The sequence below is a fragment of the Scomber japonicus genome, chromosome 24 (genome assembly GCF_027409825.1).
Source record: "Scomber japonicus isolate fScoJap1 chromosome 24, fScoJap1.pri, whole genome shotgun sequence".
Classification (NCBI taxonomy): domain Eukaryota; kingdom Metazoa; phylum Chordata; class Actinopteri; order Scombriformes; family Scombridae; genus Scomber; species Scomber japonicus.
The window spans coordinates 13,161,644-13,187,491 of record NC_070601.1 but is presented as its reverse complement, the minus strand read 5'-3'; the positions used below and the strand labels follow the sequence as shown (position 1 = coordinate 13,187,491).

The window sequence follows — 25,848 nt, the reverse complement described above, 5'->3', positions numbered from 1 at the left end:
TAGACATTTTGACCTTAAGGTAACACTAGATGATAAGTCACCAAAGTTATTACAATTAATTCTGAGAGGGCCATGAATCCATTCAGCAGTAATGTTGCCATTTGACCAAAAAACAAAAATGTCAACCTCATGGTGGCGCTAGAGAAAAAGTCAGAGACCATGTGAGTAGATCATCATCCTTAGGCATCCATAGATGTCTGCACAAAATCAATCCAATAGTTATTGAGATATCTGGATCAAAGTGTTGGACTTTTCAGCAAAGCAACCACCAAGACTCACCAAGGCCAAGCTGCTACTACCCCTGATGACATCATAAGGGGTAGTTTTTTCACACTTCAGAAAGCTCCCTCTAGTGCCTCAAGCAACATTATGCAACTGCTTTGACTGAGAAGACCTCCTCATGACTAGTAAACTGATCTGACCATCATGTGTAAAATCTGTGGAATGCCCCTTTAACTCTAGTTATTTCAGATCATTTTCATGTCACCATTGAAATGCAGCAGTCTGTGAACAAAACAAATCACATGAACCCAAGCTGCAATCTGAGGGGAGTCACTGGGTACGGTGCAATTTAAAAACAAGGAAGTCTCGCCGACATCTTCAGAGTATTTACTTTCTAAGGCGAAGACAGCAGGAGATTAAACATCATGAAAAATGTAATTTTACCTGTAGCCCTGATGGTTAGCTCTCCAGTATTTAGATAGTATCCATCCAGGATGTAAAGAAGACATTTTATAGGAAAGTAAAGAGGCAGTACATGATAAACAAACTTAATATCCTGCTGTGTCAGTCTCTGTGTTAGAGGAGAGAATATGCTGGTGGGAAACACTTTTAACAAGATTATAGCCTAAAAAAAAAAAATATGTTCATCATTTAAAGGAAGCAAAGTTTTCAGAGGAAATGCATCATTAGAGCCAAACACAAGTTACATTCATACATCTTTATGTTCATACTACTGTTACCGACACTAGGGAGCAAGAATTATGATTAAACATAGCAAAAGAAAGCAAGTGTAGTCATATAACACCCACATATACAATGAATGATGCAAATAATAATTAAAATTGAGTTGCAACAAACCTGCATGTAAGATATATCTTTAAACTCTCACAAGCTGAATAACTTACTATTATTCAGCATTTACAAGAAGGAATACCACCTTCTTCTCCTCATAAAAGAAAAGCTGAAATCAAAAGCAATAACGCACACCATTGCTCACTTTAATACACCTGGGGGGGCTTTTACTGTGTCTGGTGTGAGCAGCAGCTTATGGTGGCTAATTGAAGCTATCATTAGCAAACTTTAGAGAAATATTTCTGCATTAGTGATGTACCTGAAGGAGTTAGCTGACTTTATTACTCTTCTTTGCCTTTGCTAGCATGTTACGGTCAAACATTTTAATAAAAACTATTTACTTTTTGTTTTACTTTTGTGCTAAAAGGTGAAATGCTAATCTGAGACATGCTAACACCCGAGCTCAAGTAAAGAAAGAGGACATATGTATTACTTAAATCAATAAACTGGTCCCGTAATATATAGCATAGATATATTAGCATTGCATTAGCATATAGCATAGATATATAGCAAATATTTAGCTATAGTAATGCTAACATTGGTTAACATATAGAAGGACTAAATGGACTGCATTTATATAGCATCTTTCTAGTCTTCTGACCAGTTAAAGTGCTTTTTACAACACAGACATTCTCTCTCTCTCTCTCTCTCTCTCTCTCTCACACACACACACACACACACACACACACACACACACACACACACACACACACACACACACACACACACACACACACACCACTGGTACAGCCATTAGGAGGAGTTTGGGGTTTAGTATCTTGCCTAAGGACACTTTCACATACACACTGGAGGAGCAGGGGATCAAACCGCTGATCTTCCAATTAGTGGACGACCTGCTCCTGAGCCACAGCTGCCCCCATGTAGCTAGCTACAATAAGATACTGGTCACACCAGACTATGTTAGACTGTGGCAGCAAACCCTGTGAATGTGCTGAAATGTGCAAGGATGTGTTTTGTTGCTTTATTTGCAAAAAGGAAGATAATGTTTATGTCTATGGCAACAAAGCGACCGTGAGCTCAACTACACATTTAAGAGGTCATTTAATTTGAATTTGGTTACTTCCATGACTATTCCTTATATCTTCTGTTTAGATATAGTTAAAAATGTGATATAAAAATGTAAGTTTAGATGGTGTGATGAAACCTTTACGAAAGGAAAAATCTTGGAAGGCACTACAGTTTGGGAACTACTTGTCTTTAGGTGAGAAAAAAGGAGGATGAAAAAAACATTAAAGTCCACCAAAGACAAGAGAGCCAGGGTGTGTTTAACTACTTTAAATGTCCAGCAAGTACTAAAAGTAAATCTATGAGAATATATTTTTTTATGAAAAGAAAAGAAAGATATTTAGGACATTTTGCTTTTTGTATTTGCTTAGATCAGGAGAAAGAAACCTTAAATTAAACATCTTTCAAAAGGTTGGGTGCCATCTCTCCTACACAGACATAATCTTAGAGATATATTGTTAAAGGTTCAATATAGCTCAGTTTAAGGTTTTCATTCTGAAGTCAAATGCATACTATTGAAACCTCATCCTCTGAAATAAAATCTTTTACCTGAACCTTTTCCACTAACGGATACTTTGTTTTGATATGAAGTTCAGCGACAGTATACAGCAATACTGCACTCTGAACCCATAACTGTATGTGAGATGCTGCCGGGTCATAGCACGGTATACTGAAGCACCCCTTGAGCCAGCCTTTTGTGCTGCGTCCAACCTCTGAGCAGCCTTTCCACTGACCGCGGTGCACTACACTTCCAGTCCTCACAAGAGAACCTTAACAGGGCTGGAAGATTGGGGTCATACGCTGAGGCCACACAACACATCACTGCGCAGAGGTCAAACCCATCAAATCATTGGAGCTGGCTTGGGAGGTAGGGGGAGCCCATTTCCTGACACTTTGGGGCTTGTGGGTTTCAGAGATAACATTAGAAAGATGCGGCGACGAGAGCCCGTGCCGTCGTCAGGCAACGGCGCTGCAGGATCCTCGCAGTCTCAAACCGTCAAGACGACATTCAGGTTATTTAAAGGAGGATGATTAATGTGTTGAGAAATGGCAAGCACCTGCCCCAGCCGCACACCCTCCCCCGGTCTTTGAGCGTGGGTGCATGTGTGTGTGTGTGAGTGTGTGGGTGGGTGTATGCGTGAGCACATATATATGCATGTGTATGAGTTCGTTTACATGTGTTTGCATTTGTGTGAAGGCTTCCTTTTGTTCACGCCTGTGTGTGTGTGTGTGTGTGTGTGTGTGTGTGTGTGTGTGTGTGTGTGTATGTTATGAATTTTTGCATGTCTTTTGTGCGCATTTTTCCACACACTCTCCAGCTCGTGTGTGTGTGTGTGTGTGTGTGTGCGCGCCTGTGTGCCTGTGTGTGTGTGTGTGTGTGTGTGTGTGTGTGTGCGCGCGCCTGTGTGTGTGTGTGCGCGCCTGTGTGTGTGTGTGTGTGTGTGTGTGTGTGTGTGTGTGTGTATCGCGCTGACTGGGCCGGTGTGCTGGCAATTAGAAAAACCACCAGTGGCAAGGTGCACATTAATCATGTTCCTCAGCTGAAAGAGAGAAATGGGGCGGAGATGGGGGGGTTGGATGGAGGAGAGGGAGGAGGAGGAGGAGAGGGAGGAGGAGAAAGAATAATGAGAGAGCGAGTCTGAGGTATTCAGAGCTGCTCTGTTGCTCTGTTTGGTCTGACATGATGTTGGAAGCATTTATGAATAAAGCAAGGTCATGACAATAGACCCGAACCCCACTGGGCAGAGAGAAGTAGAGGTTGATCCATCTGCACTTTTTCCAACCAGGACAACTTTGGCTCAGGAATGCTTTCATTGTTCATTATAATGTCGAGCATAAAAAGGAAAAGTAGCTGGCTGTTATGTAGCTGAAAACATATCAAATCAGAGTTAAGAGGCAGCCAAAAGAGGTGAGCTGTTACTTTTATCCTAGTTTTACTTTCCATGCTGCTTATTATTCCGTTTATAATGATGAGACACAGAAAAAAACAGCAATTACTCACATTTTAGAACCTGGAAGGAGTAAATGTTTGGTGTTCTCGCACGATAAATGACATCAGTTAGACACTATATTGAGTAATTGACTTTGCCGCATACCGGAATGGAATCGCGGAAACCCCCCGGTACGATTCTGTCCATCAGGAATGCCAAGAAAGTTTGTTCAAAACAACAATGTTGGTAAAAATAGAAATGTAACATTGTGCCATTCTGCTATAAAAAAAAAACCCAAGAAAAATAAAAATATGGAAACGCAGATGGTTGGAAGATGCTCAGCTTTGTATGTTCAGTTTTATTTCTATCAGTGGTCTCAGATGACTATAATTTTAAAAATATGCTAAACTAAGTGATAACATGTTGAAGTGAGAATGCATATTTGTAACGCGATCCCAAGATATTAAATGAGAGAGATGGTAAAAGATGTAACGTGAGATTGAATAAGAGAGTCTGAAATCCCAAATGTACTGAGTGCTGAAAAATGAATATCCACATCACTACACCTAAATACAAGAAACACACATGAATAGAGACAACAGTGCTCAACTCATACTAAGGACTGGTACATTCCTAAATTATGAGTGACAGACCTGAGATATGTGAGATAGCAGCTGAGTCTGAGGTGGCCAGCAGTGCCTCGAGACTTTGTGTGCTTTAACTGTGACCAGAAATTGGGTTATGATGGAGGTTTCAGCTATGAATCCTTCGACAAACACTGAATGTCTGAAACTTTTGTGGTACCTTTGTGCCGCAGGAGCTCCAATGAAAGTGTTATTCCTCCTACATGTCAATAAGTAGTGTGTTGTCTTCTCATATAAACCATAAACTCTGTCTTTTTATAGTTAACTGGTTTTATTGCCTGCTTGTCAAGCTCTACAAAACAACATCCTACTCTGAAAATAAAGTTTTCTCTGTTTTCTTTTGTTTTACAGGTGTATGATCGCTGATGAGGTAAGCACACACAAGAGCTGGCTCGGGAAATCTATTTTCCCTCCAAAAAATTAACCTGGTACAGCACTGCATGCCTTCCAAATTAATTTGTCAAACCTGCGCAGTGCTCCCACGTGCCTAATCGGTTTTGACACAAGAATCATTCTGAGACCTTATTACTCTTGGGCCTCACATCAGCTCGGCCGTCATATGCAATTTACTTTTGAGTCGGAGCCCAATTGACTTGTTTTTCTTCCCTCCGTCTTTCGCCATGTGTTGATTTGGCCGGTCCAGATGGGTCTTGGGAAGACTGTGCAGGCCATCGCCGTGGCGTACGCCTTCAGGCAAGAGTGGCCCCTCCTGGTGGTGGTGCCCTCGTCCCTCAAATATCCCTGGATCGAGGAGCTGGAGAGGTGGATCCCCGAGCTGCAGCCTGGAGACATCAACCTGGTGGAGAACAAGAGCGACACCATGTAGGTCATCCTCCACCTCCTCCTACAGCTCACTCTTCCCACACTACCCCAGCCAGGCTGCACATGCATGTAATGAAGTGTTGTTCTCATCAGCCTCGTAGACTTTTCTGACCTTCCCTAGCCTGCAATAATTGATTTTTCTGACTACTTTTGGGCAGCGGAAACAAGCTGTAAACACAATCATTATCACTGATAAAATGTATATGATTACATACATTAGCAGTTAGTATTTTACACAATTAGATGTGCAGCAACATTAGCATTCATTTAGATTTTTATTCTGGCAACCTCATATAAATGTATGTTCAATGTTTACTCTTCTTTTAGCTCTTGTTTCACCTGTTTACAGCTCGTGTTATTGCCCTCTAGTGGACAAAAAAACAAACGTGCTCCTTTAAAGCCGATATCTGACACTTTTTCCTTTAGCTTTACCATTTTAACATTGACAATTTTGATAGAAGCTTTGGTCTATGAAATGTCAAATATGAAGTATGCCCATCACATTTTTCAAGAGAAACAATATTCTACTTGCGAAACTTTGCTTTTCTAAATAATAAATAATAATGATAAATTAATTATACATTTTTAATTAAGGCAAAGTTCTCCATTTTCTATGACACATCCTACTCATCCAAAGTCACAGTCTGTGTGGAAGTGCACGCGAGGTCTCTTCAGAGCTAGCTTTAGAGTTGTTCAGGATATCTATGCAAAGCACATAATCCTGTGGATTATGTTCATTGTCAATAGGATTATTTAAGTCAAAGGTTGCTGCCATTATTTGAACTTAAGGGGAAGTAAGCTGTGTGGCGGTGTCTGGTGGTTCTTGATGCTTCTACTCATGCAAGCAGTAATAATTTACCTAAAGAAAAATAGACTTGGTCAGCTGAGGAAGGAGTGTAGGAGTGAGGCAGCATGATAGACAGAGAAGTTGGGGCTGACAAATTAATCTCAAAGTGTCCCTCTGTGTCAGGAGCTAGAAGGAGCCGGTGTTTGACAACACTGACAGACGAATGGTGTCAAGGCGATGTCTGCAATATTGAACAAGAGCTTGAAATTTTCAATGCAGGAAGCGGGGGTAAAAAATGCTGGCTTGGAGAAATGCGCCTCGTTCTCTCAGCTGTTTATATTGATTCAGGTTGTGTTGGACTTCTGCGGTGCATAAACAGTGAATACAGCTACTTTCATTATCTTCTCAATTTTCCCAGAGTTCTCGTAGTTTAGTTTTTTTTTTATTTCTGAATGAAACAAACTTTCTATGTTTTTTTTGACTCGGTGGAAGGGGAGGATAAAAACCTCACATCACAGACGAGGCGCAAAGAGGTTGTGAAACCCTTCTGGGGAAAACGTGTCCTTGAACTAGATGTGTTAATGACTGAAGAGGGAAGCAAGAAAAAATTATGCAGCACCTCCTCTCAGTATTTTGACTCGCTTTTTCTTTTGTTGAACATGACTGGCACCTTAGGTTTATTTCAGCTTGGAAATGTTCTCTGTGTGTGTGTGTGTGTGTGTGTGTGTGTGTGTGTCAGCCTGACAGACGCTGGAAATGGTTTTGATTTCGCAGCTGAATGTTGCCACTCTGGTTCCTGTGTCTGTTTGTTTAGCTGTGACTGTTTGTTTGTGTGTTTGTGTTTTGGGCCGCGCACAACCTGAAAAATGTAGAAATGGCAATACAGCGAAGGAATGGATTTCTTAACCACTGGAGAAGAGAGGATGTATGAATACAGTAAGCTGCAGCTCTAGTTTGTGTCTGGCAGTGTGTCTGTGTGTGTGTGTGTGTGTGTGTGTGTGTGTTTATCATGTCCAAGAACTCCTTTTCAAACAGTCTTTACTTTACCTCGAGGACTCAGATGCAAAGTCAATAAGATTTGTTGACTGCTGACACGCATTTGTGAATATTAGAAGTGACTACAGCAGTCATTTAAAGGCAAAATCAGGTGATATTCTGTCAAAGACAATAATAAATTGATGTACTAAAATGTAGTGACATGTCTTCCTTTGTGTGTCCAAAAATTACAATCACATCAATGAGTCACACTGTTTCATTGGGTAACATGTTCACATGATCATTACCATGAACACAAACACTGTAGTTTATTCTCACAAATCCCACAAACATTGTCCTGCTGTTAAATCCTCTCTGGAGTGCCAAATGTGTATTCATCCACCGTTGAAAATAGTCCCCAACAAATGCTCTATTTACTTCTGTATGGGTAATGTTTTCTAAAAACTACAATGCCCGGCTGTTTTAGGACATTAGGAGCCTTCTTAAAAAATGAGATTATATATTCATGACCTGCTTTTCAAAGACAAAGGGATGTTAGAAGATATGGATATGGACTGACACATTGTTGGTTTTGGTCTTTTCACAAGCCTTATTAAAAAAAATATGTGCAACAATTATCATAAGTAACAAAAAGTATTGTATCAAAAAAACTGGCTCTAGCCCTCAAATGGGAATATTTGCTCTATGATAATAAACTAATCATATATGTGGGGTTTGGGCTGTTAATTAAACAAAAGAAAACATGAATCAGTTGACTTGGACTTTGGGAGACTGTGATGGAGATTTTTCACCATTTTCTCGCATTGTATTGACCCAACAATCAATCAAGAAAAGAATGAGCAGATGAATCGATAGTAAAAACAATAGTTGCAGCCCTTATTAATGGAAATAAGAAAATAAATAGATGCCATAATGCTTCTCATGTGTTGGTGTTTATATGTGGTATATTGTGTCATTAAAAATATATACATCACCTGAAACATACTGTACATTATATGCTTAAATTGCATACGTGTGTGTGTGTGTGTGTGTGTGTGTGTGCGCTTACTCCTCCAGGGGCATCAGCAGGAGTAAGGTTACGGTGCTGGGCTACGGCCTGCTCACCACAGATGCACGCCTCCTGGTGGAAGCTCTGAGCAGGCAGAACTTCTCCGTGGTGGTGGTGGACGAGTCGCACTACCTGAAAACCAGGAACGCAGCGCGGACTAAGATTCTGGTGCCTTTCATTCAGAGCGCCAAGCGGGCCATCCTTCTCACCGGCACCCCGGCCCTGGGTCGCCCTGAAGAGGTAATACAATTTGATTTAATGAAACTTTAATGATGCCTCATGGGTAATTGTCCATTATGGGAAAGAATGCACATTTAAAAAACAGAGTAAGCTGTTTTGTTTTCCTCCCAGAAGGCTTGAACCTTGCAGCCGTCACATCCAAAACTCCTTCAGACCCTGCTTTGAAAGTTTAATTAAAAAACTAAACATAGGCCTGGTGAGGAAGGAACAATGTGGACACATATAAGAAACCAGATTATACTATATAACTGATTAACTGAGCTCAGTCACGAAGCGAGATTAGAAGGCCAAAGAGCTTACTCGGGGCTCAGCTCCGGCTTCTCCGTCTCACAAAGGTGTTCTGCTCTTAAGTGCAGGTGGATCGCCATGGTAACCTGCTCCAGAGCAGGTTGTACTCCGATCCGACGCTCAAAAAGCCAATTAACTCTGTCCAGCATCACTTATCCTAGAGGATCCCGTGGACTTATTTCAATAACCTTTGTTACAAAAACTTCATTTACAAACCCGTGATATGAACAGACAGTGCACTGCAATAAATGAGACAAGTAATAAAAAGGAGCGCACACGGGTGGGGGACTATTGAATTTAGAGACAATAAGAAGGGCTTTGCACAGGACAACAATGTTTGTAGAGCTGCAGAGCCTTTCCCTTTCTCCATAATGATTTATTATATCATTTTTATATATGTTACATTGAGGCGATAGATTGCAGCCATAGTCTATCACGGCCCCTGTAGATGAAGCTGACTTTGTGAATAGAAAATCTTTCCACAGTCTCAATGTGAACACACAATACATTATCAATAAGAAGTAGTGTATAATATGACTGCTGTACCCTAATGATGGGGCACTGATACAGCTTTGTGTTCAGGCATTTACACTGGCTCGTCCTTTCCAGCCTCAGCAGCTCATCTTTTAGCGTTTACACTATTCTTTGTGTGCCTCAAATTATCATGAATAAATAATAAAGTATCAGTAGTCAATTTCTTTTACTGTATTTCCAAATTATACAGTTGAGTTGAGGAATAATTCTCATTATCTTCATGAGAGACGTGGCCCTATTTTCCTCCTATTCTTACCATCGCAACTATTGATCATGTTCACAGTTTTGGAACGTAATTTATTATGGATCTACACAAACTGCAGGGAAAATTATTTTGCGAATAGCTCCGCTCTATAGTACACACACACACACACACACACACACATACACATAGATTACACACACACAAGGCCACATAATTATTCCTAACCTGCAGCCCTGCTTTTTTTAGCTACCTTCTTTTTTTTTTCTTAATCGGTGTTGCATATTGAGAATAATAAAACTTTATTCGGTACTCAGTATAAAAGATGCATGAAACCTTTGGAACAACAATAAAAAGCAGAAACTTAAACGAGGCTAGAAGGTAATTATAGTCATTAGAGGCTCAGCTTCAAGTATTTGTCCATGAAGGAAAATATTCTAAATAAGATACAATCGGTGTAAAAGTTTGGAAAAAAACATTCTTGCTAATTATTTATTGAGACTTTCACTCTTCATGAGGACTGTGTAGCTGTTGTTCGATTACAGTTGAGTGACAGTGGCCTGGCAAATGTTGCTAAATCCTAATTTGTGCACAGGAGTACATGACATCACCTTGATGACCATGAAACAAAGCTTAGTAGTTTCTTTAAAACAGCTGTGTACTGTACTGTAGTTGTTAGCAGATGTTACTCAAACTGGAGGAAACAGTGCATTTGAAAGGGACTATTTTCAGCTGCGGATTAATACAAATTTTAGGCTTTATTGAGTGTTTAAGCAGCAGGACTGTGTGTGTGTGTGTGTAAAATAAACTACTATGTGTGTAAGCAGGTGGTAGTAATGAAGCAACATGTCACCCAGTACAACAATGTGGCTCACTGATGTGTTTTTAATGTGTTTTTTGGACAATAATGAAGCTGTACAGCACAGAAGATGTTTTAGTAGTACTGTAGGATCAATCCACTGTTACTTTTGGTCTTTTGCAAACGATGTCTTGTTTTATTCTTCAAAAACACCCTTTATAAGAAATCCTTTTTATGTTTTAAAGCATTTAAAAAAAATATAAGTATTTAAATTAAACCAACTGGTAGCTTAAAATGATGCAATGAGGCCAAATGGGAGAAATATAAAACGTGTTGGTTAACGACTGATACAACTTAATGAACTAGTTTTCCAGGAGTCTCATCAACCTTTTTTTTATGTTGACTGTGTCGAGGTATTTTTGTGAGGAAGGACTCTGATCTCACTGTCATCTAACTGCCACGTCGCTGTGAGGAAAACTTAATTATTACCTAGACCCCATCATGATAATTAACTGATGAAATGCAGGCAGCTAATTAATTCCAAAATGAAGCGAAGTTAGTACTTGCAAGAAATCTCGAGAAGGTGTGTCATCGAGAAAGTGCGTGTATGTGTCTGTGTGTGTAGCTATGTGTGTGTATGTGTGTTATGCGCTGTGATACATGCCACCCTGTCTCTGCCATCGCCCTGACTGCAGCGTCGGTGGCGAGGTTAGTTTTTAGATATCATCTCTCTCTCTCTCTCTCTCTCTCTCTCTCTCTCTCTCTCTGCCACTAGAATCTGAAAACTGAATGTAACATTTTATCATCCGCAGCATAAACCTGATAAGCCCCTGTCCCTGCCTCTGTGCCAGTCTCCTCGCTACCATCATTACTCACTGTGGCTCTGACATCGAGTTAGCACACAGCTCAGGGCATGCTGCACCGTTCATGATGTGCCCTCATTCCACCCACCTATTATATCAACAGTGTGAGGGGGGGGCGGAGTGGAGTGGGGGGTGGGTCGCAAAGCTCCTGTTGAACAAGCAGTGAATTCAGAATAGCGCTCTCTCAGTGTGGTTGCTTATTCAGATCGCCTTGCTGATGATTACCTGTCATTACTTCAGAAATTGCTGCAAATACTGAAAATTGGCAAGGGGATGCGCTGCTGTGTACACACAAGCATGTTCCGCTCTCTCACACACACACACGAGATAGGAGCTCTGTTGCAACCATCGATGTGTACGCACTCTACCTACTTGCTGTATGAAAAGGCTCTTTTCAAAATGTCATGCATCCATTGAAAGGCAGAAAGCAGCAGCCTGTAATTTATCAGTATTTTCACGTCAAGCGATGCAAAGATCTTTTTTTTGATGACTCGTAATTTCCACGCCAGTAGTTATTTAATAAGAGTCGATGCTCTTTATTTTGTGTTTTATTCAGTTTTCGTATCTGGTTTTGTTTTCCTCGGCCCAGTCGGACTATACAGCGGTTTGACCTGGTTAATTGGCGTTGACACATATTACCACACAGTTGCACAACACAGGACTGGTAAACTAGGCGAAGGACAACAGGACCTTGAATAAATTGCACACAAGATGCAGCGCTTGACAGCAGAGTAATCGTGAGCCCAGGCAAGGTCTGTGTTTAAAACCAGAAACATCTCTTTGCTCCTGTGAGTTATAGCATGTGCTCAGCTTCCACAAACTATATATGGTAGAGAAGTTGGACCAAACTAAATAGTAGGCTATGGAATCTGTTGTGTACTGCTGAGGTTGTCGTTGGGGGAATTGTTCAAATTGACACAAGATATAATACAAAAATAAAAAGGAGTAGTGTAACTTTTTTCGGGAATAAGCGTAGCTGTCTTACTGAGAAGGTTAATGTCTGTCGTTAGCTTAGCTTAGCTTAGCACAAAGACGACATTAGCATTTTTAATTATATACTTTTGAACATATTGTACTTTGTAATATAACTTAAAAATGCTTCGTTGAACTGAGAAAGGTCTGTTTTAAGCAGTAAAGTAAATATTTAAAAGATTTAGAAGATTTATACAGAGGGTTAGGGTTAGAAATTAATCCAAAAATAAGACGCTGAGAAATTATCACACAAGTAAGAAAGAAAAACCTTGTTCTTCTAGCATATTTTTAACTCAATGTGCTTTACAGAGCGTAACCTACCACAGAAGTTTCAGCCACAAAAACTATTTAAAAGCGCAGCTAAAGGGGAAGATTTTAAGTTAAGATTTAAAAGATGGTGACAGTGTTGGAGCACACCTAACATGAACAGGTAAGATGCTTCAGTGGCTGGGAGCATAAAAGCTAAAAGCATCTTCCAGATGACCTGAGGGGTCTATCTGGTTCCTACCTGACAAGCATGTCACTGAGACAACATGCACAACTTGTCCCGAATTCTCTCCCTTAGAGAGAGAGAGACACACACACACACACACACACACACACTCACACTTTTCTGTGTGGTTTAGTACGCAGCTGCTGTTAATGTCTGTTTCCTGTCTCTGTATTTCACAGCTTTTCATGCAGATTGATGCCCTTTACCCCAAGAGATTTGGAACCTGGACTGACTACGCCAAGAAATACTGCAACGCCCATTACAAGTGATACTTCAACACACACACACACACACACACAATCTGCCATACATCTAATTTTAATGCTGTATATATCTCCCAAGTGTTTAGTATATACAGTACCAGTACTCTACATGTAATTCAGATTTTTTTATGTAGCAAATATTCTTCCCCGTACCAGTGTAATAGTCAGTTGCCTTAAAGGAATAGTTCATCAGGTAGGAGGATCAACACCATTCTTACTCTTATGTACACAAAATAGCTAGAGTTAGGAGGCAGTTAACTCCACTAAGCATAATGACTTGAAACATGGGGAAAAAACTAGCCCAACTTTGCCCAAAGGCAAAAAAACCTTTCTAAACCTCTGAAGTATTCCTGTGTCTTAAACTCCATACTTAAATGCTATTTAGTACACTAAAACAGTATGTGAGTTTTTTTTATTATGTCCAGAACCTTAGTATGAAACCAACAGTACATGATTGCATACTGTTTATGGGGAAATATTACAGTATTCAAGCACTGGACACTATCCAAACCAAAATGTTCTACAATGCATTATGGTGGCGAGGACAACATAACAGCTAATGGGGAACAGAGACCAAAGCAGCTCTATCAATAATACTTTTTTTAAGGCGTAATATATTTTTTAAATTAGTCCAGACTCTATGATTGGTGTAGGTTAACGTGGTTACGCACCTCCAAGAGGCTCTGAGGAAGTGATGTGACAAAAACAGCTCAGTGTGTCCAACCAGATACATACTGTTTATTCACACAAAAGTATGTTGAACAATAGTACACATAGTGAGTATGTAGCGCATACTGTGCAGTTTTGAACACAGCGTTACTTTTAGCCAGGTCAATGATCTTCCACAGCTTTGTGAGGTTGCCAGGCAACTAGCAGAGACTCCAGAAAGTCACTGCTCTCATACAGGAAAGAATGGCACATGTAAAACCACAACTTGTTGTTTTTATGACTCATAATGTGTTAATAAGAGAGCTTTAGAAGGTGCAAATAAGCTGATTTTTAAAAAAATAATTTTTGTACAGAGTCAGGTTTCCTCCAGTTTCTAATTTATATGCTAAGCTAAGATCATTGTCTCCAGGCTATAGCTTCTTTTTTAGCATACAGAAATCAGAGTAGTCTCAATCTTCTCATCTAACTCTTAAGAAAGCAAATAAATGTATTTCTCAAATTGGTCAAACTATGTCTTTTAAGTGTATTATCTTCTGTTGGTCCGTTTTCATTTATATACTCTGAATTTGAAGCAAAGTGGACCGGGAGAGTGTCGATCGATCTCACCTAGCATTTAATTTTCACTCCTTTTTTCATGTGTCTGCTGGGATAAGGTGGGCAGTACCTGACTCTGCTGCTGCTGAGTCGAGTTAGTTTGTTGTCAGAGCCAGAGCGCTACTGAAGCCAAGTGTTAAATGCCAACTGGCTGCCAGTTGCCAGCGACGATCAGTTACATGTGTGAACAAACACATCAAATGCATTGTTTTGGACGTCCATCAAAGTCGGCAGCGCGGTCGGGGATGGGCCCGTCGCCATTAATGATAACACTTTGTATATAATAGCACTTAGTGTGGCATGGGAGTACTATTCTGAGCCACAAACACACACACACACACACATTCACACAAATATATTAACACAAAGAGGGGGCACGCGGTTGTGTCACATGAGCAAAATCTTTCCATCCTGTTCCCTTCATAGTAGTGAAGGTACTGTGGTAAATGGCAGCAGCCCAGTAGAAGCAGCGAGGCAACCGAAAAAGTTTTTTTTGGTTCAAATAACCGCATGAGGCAGAAATTTTAGGAGGAGTGAATCCGTTTCCCTTCAATCAGCAACTGCAAGTTTAAATACCGAAGTGTGAAACAGCAAATTTTGGCAGTGCCTTGTTAAGTTTGTCGACACTTCCAGCCAATATGGCAGATAACCAGCCTTTGTGTGGAGGGCCAGTTCTATTCTAAAAAACCCACTTTGGCTGATAAATTGTGAAAGTTGCCGGCGAGTTTTGGGATGAACCCGCTGCTGTGGCCATTAGACAAAATACTTTCCTGCTCAGCAGTGTGCCCTAAAGCAAAAAACCAACCCCCCACCCCCACCACCCCCCTCCCTCCGTCTACTCCAGAAGAGCTGCTCAGCGGTAAACGATGGAAGACTGTTGTAGAGCCGGGCAGCTCTCAGGTGGGAATGCTTAAATGTGTTTAACTACTCCTTCAGGGCATCGCTGTAAATAAGTATGTTTTCTTAGGAAGTTGCTCTCGGTTAGAAATGTGTGTGTTTAAAAAAAGAAATGCATCAACAGCCGGAGATTCTGCCTCTCTCTCTCTCTCCCTCACTCTCTCTTTCTCTCCCTCTCTCTCTCCCTCACTCTCTCTCTCTCTCCCAGGTATTTTGGGCGTCGCAGGCAGTGGGACTGTCGCGGGGCATCCAACCTGGAGGATCTGCACCAGCGGCTCAGCCAGACCATGATCCGTCGTCTTAAGGCCGAGGTTCTCACTCAGCTGCCCCCCAAAGTGCGCCAGCGTATCCCATTCGACCTGCCCAAGGAGGCCGCTAAGGTAGATTCTTGTGAGATAGCCAGACACTTATTTCTCTCAGCACTATGCTCGTTATAAACAAGAACAAGAACTACATGTTTCCACAAGTCCATAACTATTATGGATCTGAAAATCCACTCCAGTGTCACATTTTGATTAATGTGAAGTTATAGATTCACGCCGTTTGCTCAAATTAAATCCTGCTATCTCTTCTAGGAACATTTCTCAACTCACTAGGAGTGATTGATCAAAATAAAAACATCTTCTGCTCATTTTTGTTGTTTTTTTGTTGTTGTCTAAACTCGTTCTGATTGATTAATCATCTAAATTATCAATCAAAAAACAAAAAAAAAAGCCAAATTTGATTTGTTCCAGCTTCTCAAATGTGAGAATTTGATATCTTTATGTTTTCCTTAAGCCTAAACTGAGATGCACTGAATACTCTGTGCATGCATGCGTGTGCGTGTGTGTGAGTGTGCATGTGTGTGTGTGTGCTCCCTCTCCATCTCGCTGTAGAGTAAATGTCATGTTTCTCGTGTAGGTGTTTGCATCTCTTTTAGCCTCCCCAAAGTTATGGTTGCAGTTTCTGCCTCCCACGCTGCGCTGGATGCGTGTGAATGCACACGTGAATGCTAATGCGGCTTTGACCCGGGCCTGTGCGCCTGTCAGAACATCTCCTCTACTCTCTGCGCTGAGGTCACCGATGTCAAGGCTTTAAGGGGGGGATAGTTTCCCCACGGGGAGCAAACCGGCACCAACAACAATCCACACTCAGAATCATCCACTAAGAGGCCTTTGTTATATTTTGAATCATATCAGCAGCAGCAGAGGGAGTGGAAAAACACTGGAGGAGCTCTTTCAGTTCTAATTATGCATCCAGTCGCCATCCTAGGAATGACACAACAATAAGTTGCTCCGAAAAAATGATGACGTGGAGGTTTTCTCTCTCCAATCACCCTGAATGTGAAGGGACGCTTTAATTAGGGGGTAAAAACGGTCAATGTTTCTACATAGTGGCACCAATTAGGCCACCAAACACACATGTAGGGAATGTTGGAAAAGTTCACATCATGTCTTATACTGTAGTTGGCTGAAACAGCAGCTTCAAGTGTAATAACCTCAGAGATCATTTGTCTTGGTGGAAATAAGAAGCTAGACTGGCTGCAGCTGTTCAGTTTGACAGTTTATGGGGATTTTTTATGTTCATGAGATGAATCTGCATTCAGGTATTTGTCTGCTGATGATAAAACACACACACACACACACACACACACACACACATTTCATCCTTGCAGCTAAATAGACAGGTATTAGATTGAAGGGGAAAAGCAGCGGTTACCACAAGCACTTAAAAAAAATAGAATACGAAACATAAAAAGACATTATTTTCCCTCCTAAACAAACTGTCTTTTGAAGCAGGAGTTAGCCGTACCGCTCTGTAGTTTTTCGCTAACTGATGATGTGTCCTGTAGAGCAGGACCACTCACCGGTTTCGGCCGCCTATCTCATTTTACTCCCTAATGACAGCTTTTATCTTCCGCTGCCAGACACTTTTTATGCCCCTCCTGCCCTTTACGTTTTTCAGCCCTGGCCTTTTGTCAGTGTTAGTGTAGTGAATATCATAGAGAATAGAGTGTTTAGCCATTCAGTTTAGGGTTTTTTTTTCCTGAAGCTTGAATGTAACATTTTTAATTAGAAAAAAAAAAACCCACATTGAGAGAAAGTGGAAAAGTGTGTTTATGCAGGTGCTGCTGAGAGAAACATCTGAGAAGAAACATAAAGGAAACGCAGCTTTGTGCTCCTGCGATACTATTTATTCACTCAACTGTCCTTGACGTCGACTAGGTTTGAAATCCACTGAAATGCTAATTATTTCACTAACTGGTGCAAAAGCTTTTCATGTTTCACCAGAAAAATCTCTCCGTTGTCCTGAACGCGGCGTGCAAAAAAAAAAAAAAAACGCTGCCGTGAAACTTACCCTACCATTCTCTCTCTGTGTGTGTGTGTGTGTGTGTGTGTGTGTGTGTGTGTTCGCATTAATAAGGCTCCTCTTCCCATTTCTCACCCTTTTTCTTTCCCCTCTGTAACCCCCCACCCCCTCTGCCTTTCCACACACACATATACACACCATTATGTCTATGTATGTGCTTAATCACGCGTGGCCCACCTCTCCTTGGAGCTTACCATATGGTTCACAGTTTAGCTCCGTTTGATATGCGGCGCTTTAAGGGAGTGTTCCTGTTGGAATTTTCTACATATTTTGTGGCGTTGCAGCCTGAATTCAGATGGATTCAGCTGAGAGTTGCTAACAATAGGCGCAAAATAACCTCTAATGACAAAGTGGTTCAAAGTTAGACTATTTTTTAAAAAGTCAACGGGGTTCGACACTCAGAATTATTGGCGCAGTGGTGTTATTGCAGTTATTGGATACAGCATGCTGCTTTTCTTGTCACTTTTATTTATAAAATGTATTAAAAAAAGTGACAAAATGTGGAACACCTGCTGCTAATTGATTAAGTTTCATGTGAGTCTTGTTTTAATGATAAACAGGGCTAACCTACATGTCCACAAAACAATTGCACACCCCCCTCTGTATGTCTTGTTTATGAGCGGGGTGGGGGGGGTAGCATATGCTGCTCTTCACCGGCAGCCTCTCCCACTGCAATCCTCTCCGCTCTCTTCTTCCCGCCTTAAACACTTCTCGCCAATCACCTTGAGAGCACGCAAGGCATCTTTGATTTATTGTACCGGCCCGGCTGCTTCTCCATCTTCGACCCCGGCTTGTCACAAGCTGGCTATAATTGGGAGACGCTCATGACCCACCTAACACAGCAGCCCAGTCGGAGGGGGTGGCATCCTTGGGAATTCTCCATCTCTGGCGCTCTCCTTTTTTTTTTTTCTCCCTCTTTCTTTCTCTTCCAGGGAAAGTAGGACACCCAGCAGCACCATTAATTGTTTTGCCCTTTATATCTCAAAAACAGTCGGAACAAGGGAGAGGGAGAAAGAGAGAGAGAGGCTGAAGAAATAACGCAGTCTTTGCTGTCTTTGTGCTCTCCTTGCTTTGCAGGAGGCCTCGGCCAGCTTCGCCAAGTGGGAGAGACTGATGAAGGGAATGGGGTCGCAGGTCGCCACCATGGACAACCCCTTCACTGAGGTCATGAGCCTGGTCACACAAATGTACAAGCAAACAGCTATTGCCAAGGTAATGGTATATACCTGGTCGTGGCGTATTATGTCTTGTTTTACATCAGTCTATGTATACCTTTGAAGGGCAAGTCTAGTGATACTTTATAGTTTTCTTCTTATCAACCAAAAAAAGTCAAAACCAACAGTGAACAGATGCTACTAACATGTTTTGGGTGTGTATCCACTATCCAAAGACTGATCAATTGTACTTTCTTGTTCCTTTTGTTGTCCAAAACACATTCCTTCCTTCCATACCCATACCATTACCATAAACATGGGCACTGTAGTTTATTTTAAATAAATCCAACATCCTGCATACAGCATCCTGTTGCCATTAATACTCTCTAGAGCGCCAAATCTATATTAATCCGCAGCTGAAAATAGTCCCCAACAGATGCTCTGTTTTGTCTTGTTGGCAAAAAACTACAGTGCCCATCTGTTTTAGGAAATTTGCCATGTCTTCTTTACAAAAATAAAAAAAAAATAAAAAAAAATATATATATATATATATATATACATGCACATTTGTGACCTGTTTAAAAAGTCTAACATCCTTAGCTGGAGTCATTGGCTTGAGGTTGAGTAAAGAAAGAAGACATAAAATAGAACATCACTAGATTTATGCTTAAGATAACAGTAGTTTAATATCTAGATACTGAGAGTGATATTTCAACTTAAAGCATTTGTACTCGATGCACTCTGCTTTCAGCGCCGGCTCTGCTCTCAGTTGTGTCACTCAGACAGGCAGCAAAAATGTTAACATTTCAGCAGCTTATAAAAAACAGCCTTGGTTCCAGTTCGGCCACTGACATATTTTACATTTATTTAAGGCTGTGGTTTGGTTCTCAAACTATGAACTGCATCAAAAGCTGAATAATTAGGGATTCATGCTGGCTTAATAAACTATTAAGATTAAACATATCAAAACAATAAGCTCTCTTGTTCTTGGGATTAAAGTCAATAATTAACGAGAGCTTTTAAGTCTTGCACGTTGGCCCAGTATCACATTTCAGACAATTCCTCACCTCATGATTGACATCCATTTTCAACAACTGATGCCAATGTAAAAAAGAACTGCACCCTTTATGTAGCAAGGCGGAAAGATTTCAAGGTGGGTGAATGAATATCTAGCACAACCAAACAGGAGACCCAAGTTTTTGTTGACTGTGATTGTTTGTCCTGTTTATCCTGACTGCAAAGCAAACCAAACCAAATCAACAAACTTTCCAAAAGTTTATGGTGTTAAAAACATTTAAAGCAACCCCCCTTTGTAGTTTTGCATAACTGACTGTGAGAAAACAGGCACCATCACATCATTAGCGCCATATGACACATGTAGTCAACAAATCAACACCGTTTTCTAGATGGATAGAAATATGTGTGATGGTGAAGCTGCAACCTTTCCAACACCTCTGATAAGCCACAGTTCAAAAATCAAAGCACATATATCGTCCTGGTCAGTATAGAGAGCTTAATAAACAGTTTTAGAATGTAATTTTTATGTTTCTTGAAATGGTGAATTGATAGTACAGCATCATGTTCAGAGCGCTTGGCCGACCACTGAGTGAGATCTCATGGGAAAGCATTGCCATGGTAACAGAGCCTAATGGTCGCCAGTGAAAGCACTTAGACAAAGTAGGGAGTTATAACTGAGGTATTATTTAGTTGCGTCCAGCCTGGCATGATTACACCTTATCTCAAAGTTACACACCGCACTAAAATAGCATCTCTGTGATGTTGTTGCTATGGAAACGCAGTCGGCTCTCAGTTTGAAGTGACTTTTTCCTTTTTTTTTTAATGAGAGAGAAATAAGCTATGTGGGAAGGTGGCTGGATGCATACAGTATGAAGGAAGGTTGGGGTCAGAGCAACCGGTGTTGACAATTTAACAAGCATTCATATCTCTTGTTCCTCAGTGGAAACATTTGTAATACAGTAATACAGTCTTCAACCTCTGAGCAGTTTACAGCCTCACTAATCTTGATGCCATGAGAACGGGCAGCTCTTCAATCTCTTACATTTGTAGTTGAGTAAGCATTTCCACCTAATATAGTATCCCTATCCAGTCATCTGCCATGTTCGAGGGCTGGCATTCCTCTCAATTAGCCTGACGCCCTCAGCCATGAGGAGCGCGGCTCGAAGGTTAACGAAGACCGGAGATAACCACCGAATGCAATCATCGACACGCTACCCGCTCAGCCTGCCTTGGAGCTTGGATCTTTTTTCTGCGCTTGGCGTTGTTTGCTGATTGGATTTCTGCTCAGTTTAGCCTAACACTGGACCTCCCTTTCATTACAAAGCCCCCCCACACCCGCCCACTCACCCGCCTCAAAGCTGAAACCTCCGCCCCAGCCTCAGTCTCATTTCCTCTCCTATTGGTTTTTAGAGTCAGACACAGTTTCTCTACTTTAGAAAAAAAAAAAAAAAAAAAAACACGCATCCTTTCTTCCTTTTTTTGGATCATCAGGAGGGGTGGAATGGTGTGATAGATTCACACATCTATGTCACTCTGACGAGCATCACGGCACCTGCCTGCCTGCCAGTCGGCCTGGCGACGGAGCTGCCAAATGCCTTTGGGGTATTTTTATTGCTTTACCCGCCAAGCATCTGCTCCCAATTACCCAGAGAGGACAGCTCTGATGCTGGACTTTAAAGCAAGCTAACGGGCCGCTTCAGACAGCAGAGAAGTTTGTGCACTAATTAAACTCAGCGGAAGGAAGCCGGCGAAGCCAAGCCGTCAGTAATGAGGACCCCCCAGATCAGAATAGGGTCAGCAGGCCTGGCGAAGAGATTCATTATCAGGCACATCAGCTAATTATCAGCAAGGCAAAGCAGAGGTTCTCCCACCAGAGCAGGTGTGATGGCTGCAGAGGTTGTCAGGTTGCAGGAGGTGTGCAGATTATAGGGGTGGGTTTCACACCATGGAGAAAGGCATGTCTCCAAAACAGTCTAGTAAGGGCTCTGTTTGACTCAAATCAAACCTCAGTATTTCTCACTAGTTGGTGCTATTCTGGGATGCTTTTTGGCCCGAGGCTCAGAAATGAGCCGAGCCTGGATGCTCAATGACACGCTCGTACAGCACATCCACTTCAGCTTTGCAGAAGGTAGCGGCAAAGGGCCACAGTCATCACAGTGTGATCGCTGGGCAGCAGTGCACGGTGAAATGATAGATACGGATACCTGCAGGGTACCTGCTGCTCTCTTTTTTAGATTGTTAGCTTCACACTGTCAATCAAGGTCGCAGGCTTTAGCAGAAACAAGCAAGATGCTGTTAAATATGGACTTTGATGTTTAAAAGTACTTCTACCATTTGACTTCATAAATAAAACACTAACAGGTAAAAAAGAAAAAAGAAAAGTTAAAAAATGCCAAACTTGAATAAAAACGGTGTTACATAAAAATAAACTGAGCAAATACCCGAAGAATGAAATAGTTGAGAAACTGAACTTTTACTTTTACTACAGTAATTTTGGTCTGCAGCTGTCACTTTGACAAGTAACCAGTCAGATATTCTTCTTGAAAAATTCTGAAAATGCTGTGACTATATTTAAACTGACTACATCAGCCCAGTCAAATAAATTCATATCCTGCTAGGATGTTAAAAACGTCTGAAAAACCATTCAAACTATTTTGATGAAATTTTAAAATACCCCTTGTTGGTAAATTCTGGGATTTATCAGATTGGTCGGGGATCAAGAGGTGATTTTCTTGTATCTGCATTCAGCGCTGAAATCCAAGAGGAAAGAGCACACACCAATCATATCTCCAAGTTGTGAGTTATTGATTTGCTCTCACTATCTGCGAGCTGACAAATGCGCCCCAGTCGCTCTGTGTGCTCTCTCCTTTTAAAATCCGGATTCTTGACATTCAATAGGGAATCGATCACACAGAAAGGATGCCAGGGTGATTAATTGACTTCTTCACTGATCTAGCCGATTCCTCTGTGTGTGGTCGACCAGTGAAGTGATGGATTCAGTAGCTCTCTTTCATCTGTGTCTATTTCTGTATCTGTGTGTGTGTGTGTGTGTGTGTGTGTGTGTGTGTGTGTGTGTGTGTGTGTGTGTGTGTGTGGCCAGGCGGGAGCTGTGAAGGACTACATTAAGATGATGCTGGAGGCAGAGCAGCTGAAGTTCCTCGTGTTCGCCCACCATCTCACCATGCTGCAGGCCTGCACCGAGGCCGTCATCGAGGCCAAGGTAACCTCATGGGCGAGTGGATCTCCTTAAAACGTGTTAAAGGTTTAGTAAGTAGATGCTGTAGTAGCACGTGAAATACAGCAGCAATGGTATGACGTGTTTGGTAATGATTTTAAATAGAATAAAGAATGCTTGATGGGCAAAGATGGACCTCCTCTCTCCCAAACTCCGATGAGAGTGTGGGGGAGAGGAGGCTGTTCAGAGGGAGCTGGAGTCAGTGGTTAGATACTAAATGTGTTCCAGCAGATTTTGATCAGCATTTGGCAGAAATACAGATACAACACACAGTTAATCAGTGCAGAAAAACAGCAAAGATGAAAGATTAAAAAATATACCAGTGCATGCAGTGTGGTTTGACATGCTGGATGCCCTTTCCAGTTACTGACCAGCTTGTGTCAGCTCCAGCCGTGCCCTGCATGTAGAGGAAACCTGAAGGAGAATTAAAAGTACAGTATCAGTTGCTGTCTAAATATCTGAAACATCTTAATTTGTAAAATATAGTGGAAACACAACCTAACACCAAAGCCTCACAACCCTGACAAAATTCACAATGCTATCTAGCTAGTTAGATAGCTAGTTAACTGTCTATCTAGCTATTTAATTAGCTTTTTATCTATGTAGCTATGTAACTACTGTAGCTTGATATTTAGCTTGTTATCTATGTAGCTACGTAACTAGCTTGCTATTTAGCTTGTTGTCTATGTAGCTACGTAACTAGCTTGCTATTTAGCTTGTTATCAATATAGCAAAGCAGCTAGCTATATGGCATTTTAGGTACCTAGTTTTCTATCTGTTAGAAATACTACACCATTACCAATCTGTAAAAAAATAAGAAGTAATTTCAATTATTTATAATATAAGATATCTGGAGTCCAGCGCTCCTGAAAACATTTAAATCTTTAAAATTGAAAAATGTCTTTAAACTTATGCTTTAATGTGTCCATGTACTAAAAGGTTTTGGTATTGTACTAGCTATTATATGCATTAAATGCCAGTTTAATGCAAATTTAATTTTTCTTTCTCATTCATAACATCAGTGGTTTTGTTGGCAATGATGATAATGATGGTGGTTAAAAAGTACTAGTTTTTTGTGTTATTCTAATGATATCAATCACTTAGCAGTAAGAATGAGCACTGTTATTATATGGGGTTATATTTTATTCTGGCATAAATGTTCATTTCCATTTAAGATTTTATAGATTTTTTTTCCATCTGCTGAGATCCAAATTGACCATTAAAGGTAACTTACTAGGACTAAATGTGTTAAATGTATTCATATTTCACTTCTCCTTGCTGGTTAACCAGAGGTAATTGGCCCCATACTTAAGTTTCATTCCTTCATCCATAGCCCTGCTGTGTCTATAAGTCAAATTTCTGCCATATCTGTGATTAACTTCAGCATGGGCTACACAGCAGATGTTTGAAGTCATTAATTATTTGTCTCTTCCACTAATATGCAAAATTCAGATGTAGAGAGTCATTCAGGTACAATAATTAACTAATAATGTTTTAAAACACACTTTAACAAGAGTGTTATTAACCAGCATCAATTAATTGAGAGTTAAAGGTCTCTATGTATAAATCATCATCTGAGTGTTCATCTTTTTCCCTCATTCTTGAAGAAAAGTCTAGTTTCCGTCACTCAGAAAGTAAACTTTACTTCCACAATTCATCTCCCAAGGCTTATTTCACAAGTCATCACAAGCAAACAATATCTCTTAGCTCGGCGCCGGCAACCTGCAAAAGAGTTCAAGTGCTCGTGTCTGCATGTGTGTGCGTGTTTGCGTGTCGCAGGGGTCGAGGAGGTGTCAGCTGAATGTAATGCAGCGGTACGACGTGTGATGACACATTGCTTCGCGCGTTCGCACTCACCAATTAACAGAGATGGGCTTAAAAAAGCAACGGCAGGCGGCGCGTTGTGATGAGAGGCTTGTCGAGCGGCTGCGCTTCCATCACATGACGTTACTGCTGCCTGTATGCTTTACACTCCCTCCCATTTCACACCTGATGTCGAACCGGCCTGGAGGGTTTGTTTGATGAAGTTGTCCTCGTTTTAAACTTTTAGATTACGGTTTGTTGATTACTGAACGTTGTAGGGCCTTGAGATGTTTAAACCTGGTGGATGCTTAGTCCTCTACCAACGCACATTTGTTTGACATTTACGATTCTGGGAAAAGTCAAACAGGCCTCTATGTGCTTTCTCAGCAAGGCTCTCCTTCATATTCATGCAGCTACAGTTCCATTTCCACGTGGGAGCTGCACAGTAGGAACGCGCTCCAACTGTCGGCCACTGAGCAGCTCTGCAGGACCGACGGACTCAAATCAAAAGAGAAGAGTGCTGCCGCCACAGTGCATTAGCGGCTCGCTGAATGTCAAGTTCAAGTTCAGGTTTAATGAACAAGCAGCCGCCGGTCTCTTTGTTTGGTGTTAGAAAATATTATATTATTGCTAATGCTCCAATTTCCCTTTTTTAAAAAATATTTTATTTATTTATAATTCATCTCCGCTCCTCTGCTCATGTTTTCTGTGGTGTGTTCATTCACACATCAGCCATTGTAATGTCTATAGAGTATAGAATGCAGCTTAATGAAAAGCTTCCCTGCATTTAATGTGCCAGCACCAGCTTTGTAAAGACACACAATATCATCTCGCACCAAATTGTGTGAATTCAATTGAATACATAACTATAATTACTCCATCTCCTCCAATTACTCACATGATCTGTCCACAAATGCATGTGTATTAAGGGAGAGTGATGCACTTCAGATGATGGCCATACTACACTTTACTACTAGTACACATGTGATGAATAACATGACATGACTCTATGAAGGCTTAATTTATCACTATATGTTAAAAATTTAAGGAAAAGAAAAAAAACATTATTTCTCTTACAAATTAGAAGCTGAACTCAGAAATAAAGCTTCTTTCCTCACTAACTTGCTGACTATATGACTTTTATCTCA

The 25,848-nt window shown here is 41.0% G+C and overlaps 1 protein-coding gene across 2 annotated transcripts in view; it reads left to right on the top strand.

The window, feature by feature from the left end:
• The window catches only part of zranb3 (zinc finger, RAN-binding domain containing 3), an 80,670-nt gene that overhangs the window by 6,586 nt on the left and 48,236 nt on the right, over positions 1-25,848 (top strand). Inside the window, exons 2-8 of one of the 2 annotated variants that reach the window (XM_053314463.1) lie at positions 5,027-5,045; positions 5,319-5,497; positions 8,337-8,568; positions 12,899-12,984; positions 15,351-15,522; positions 18,569-18,703; positions 22,763-22,882. In XM_053314463.1, coding sequence (XP_053170438.1) covers positions 5,027-5,045; positions 5,319-5,497; positions 8,337-8,568; positions 12,899-12,984; positions 15,351-15,522; positions 18,569-18,703; positions 22,763-22,882 — 943 coding nt within the window. The remainder of the gene's footprint in view (positions 1-5,026; positions 5,046-5,318; positions 5,498-8,336; positions 8,569-12,898; positions 12,985-15,350; positions 15,523-18,568; positions 18,704-22,762; positions 22,883-25,848) is intronic. The other variant, XM_053314464.1, reaches the window with a different exon arrangement.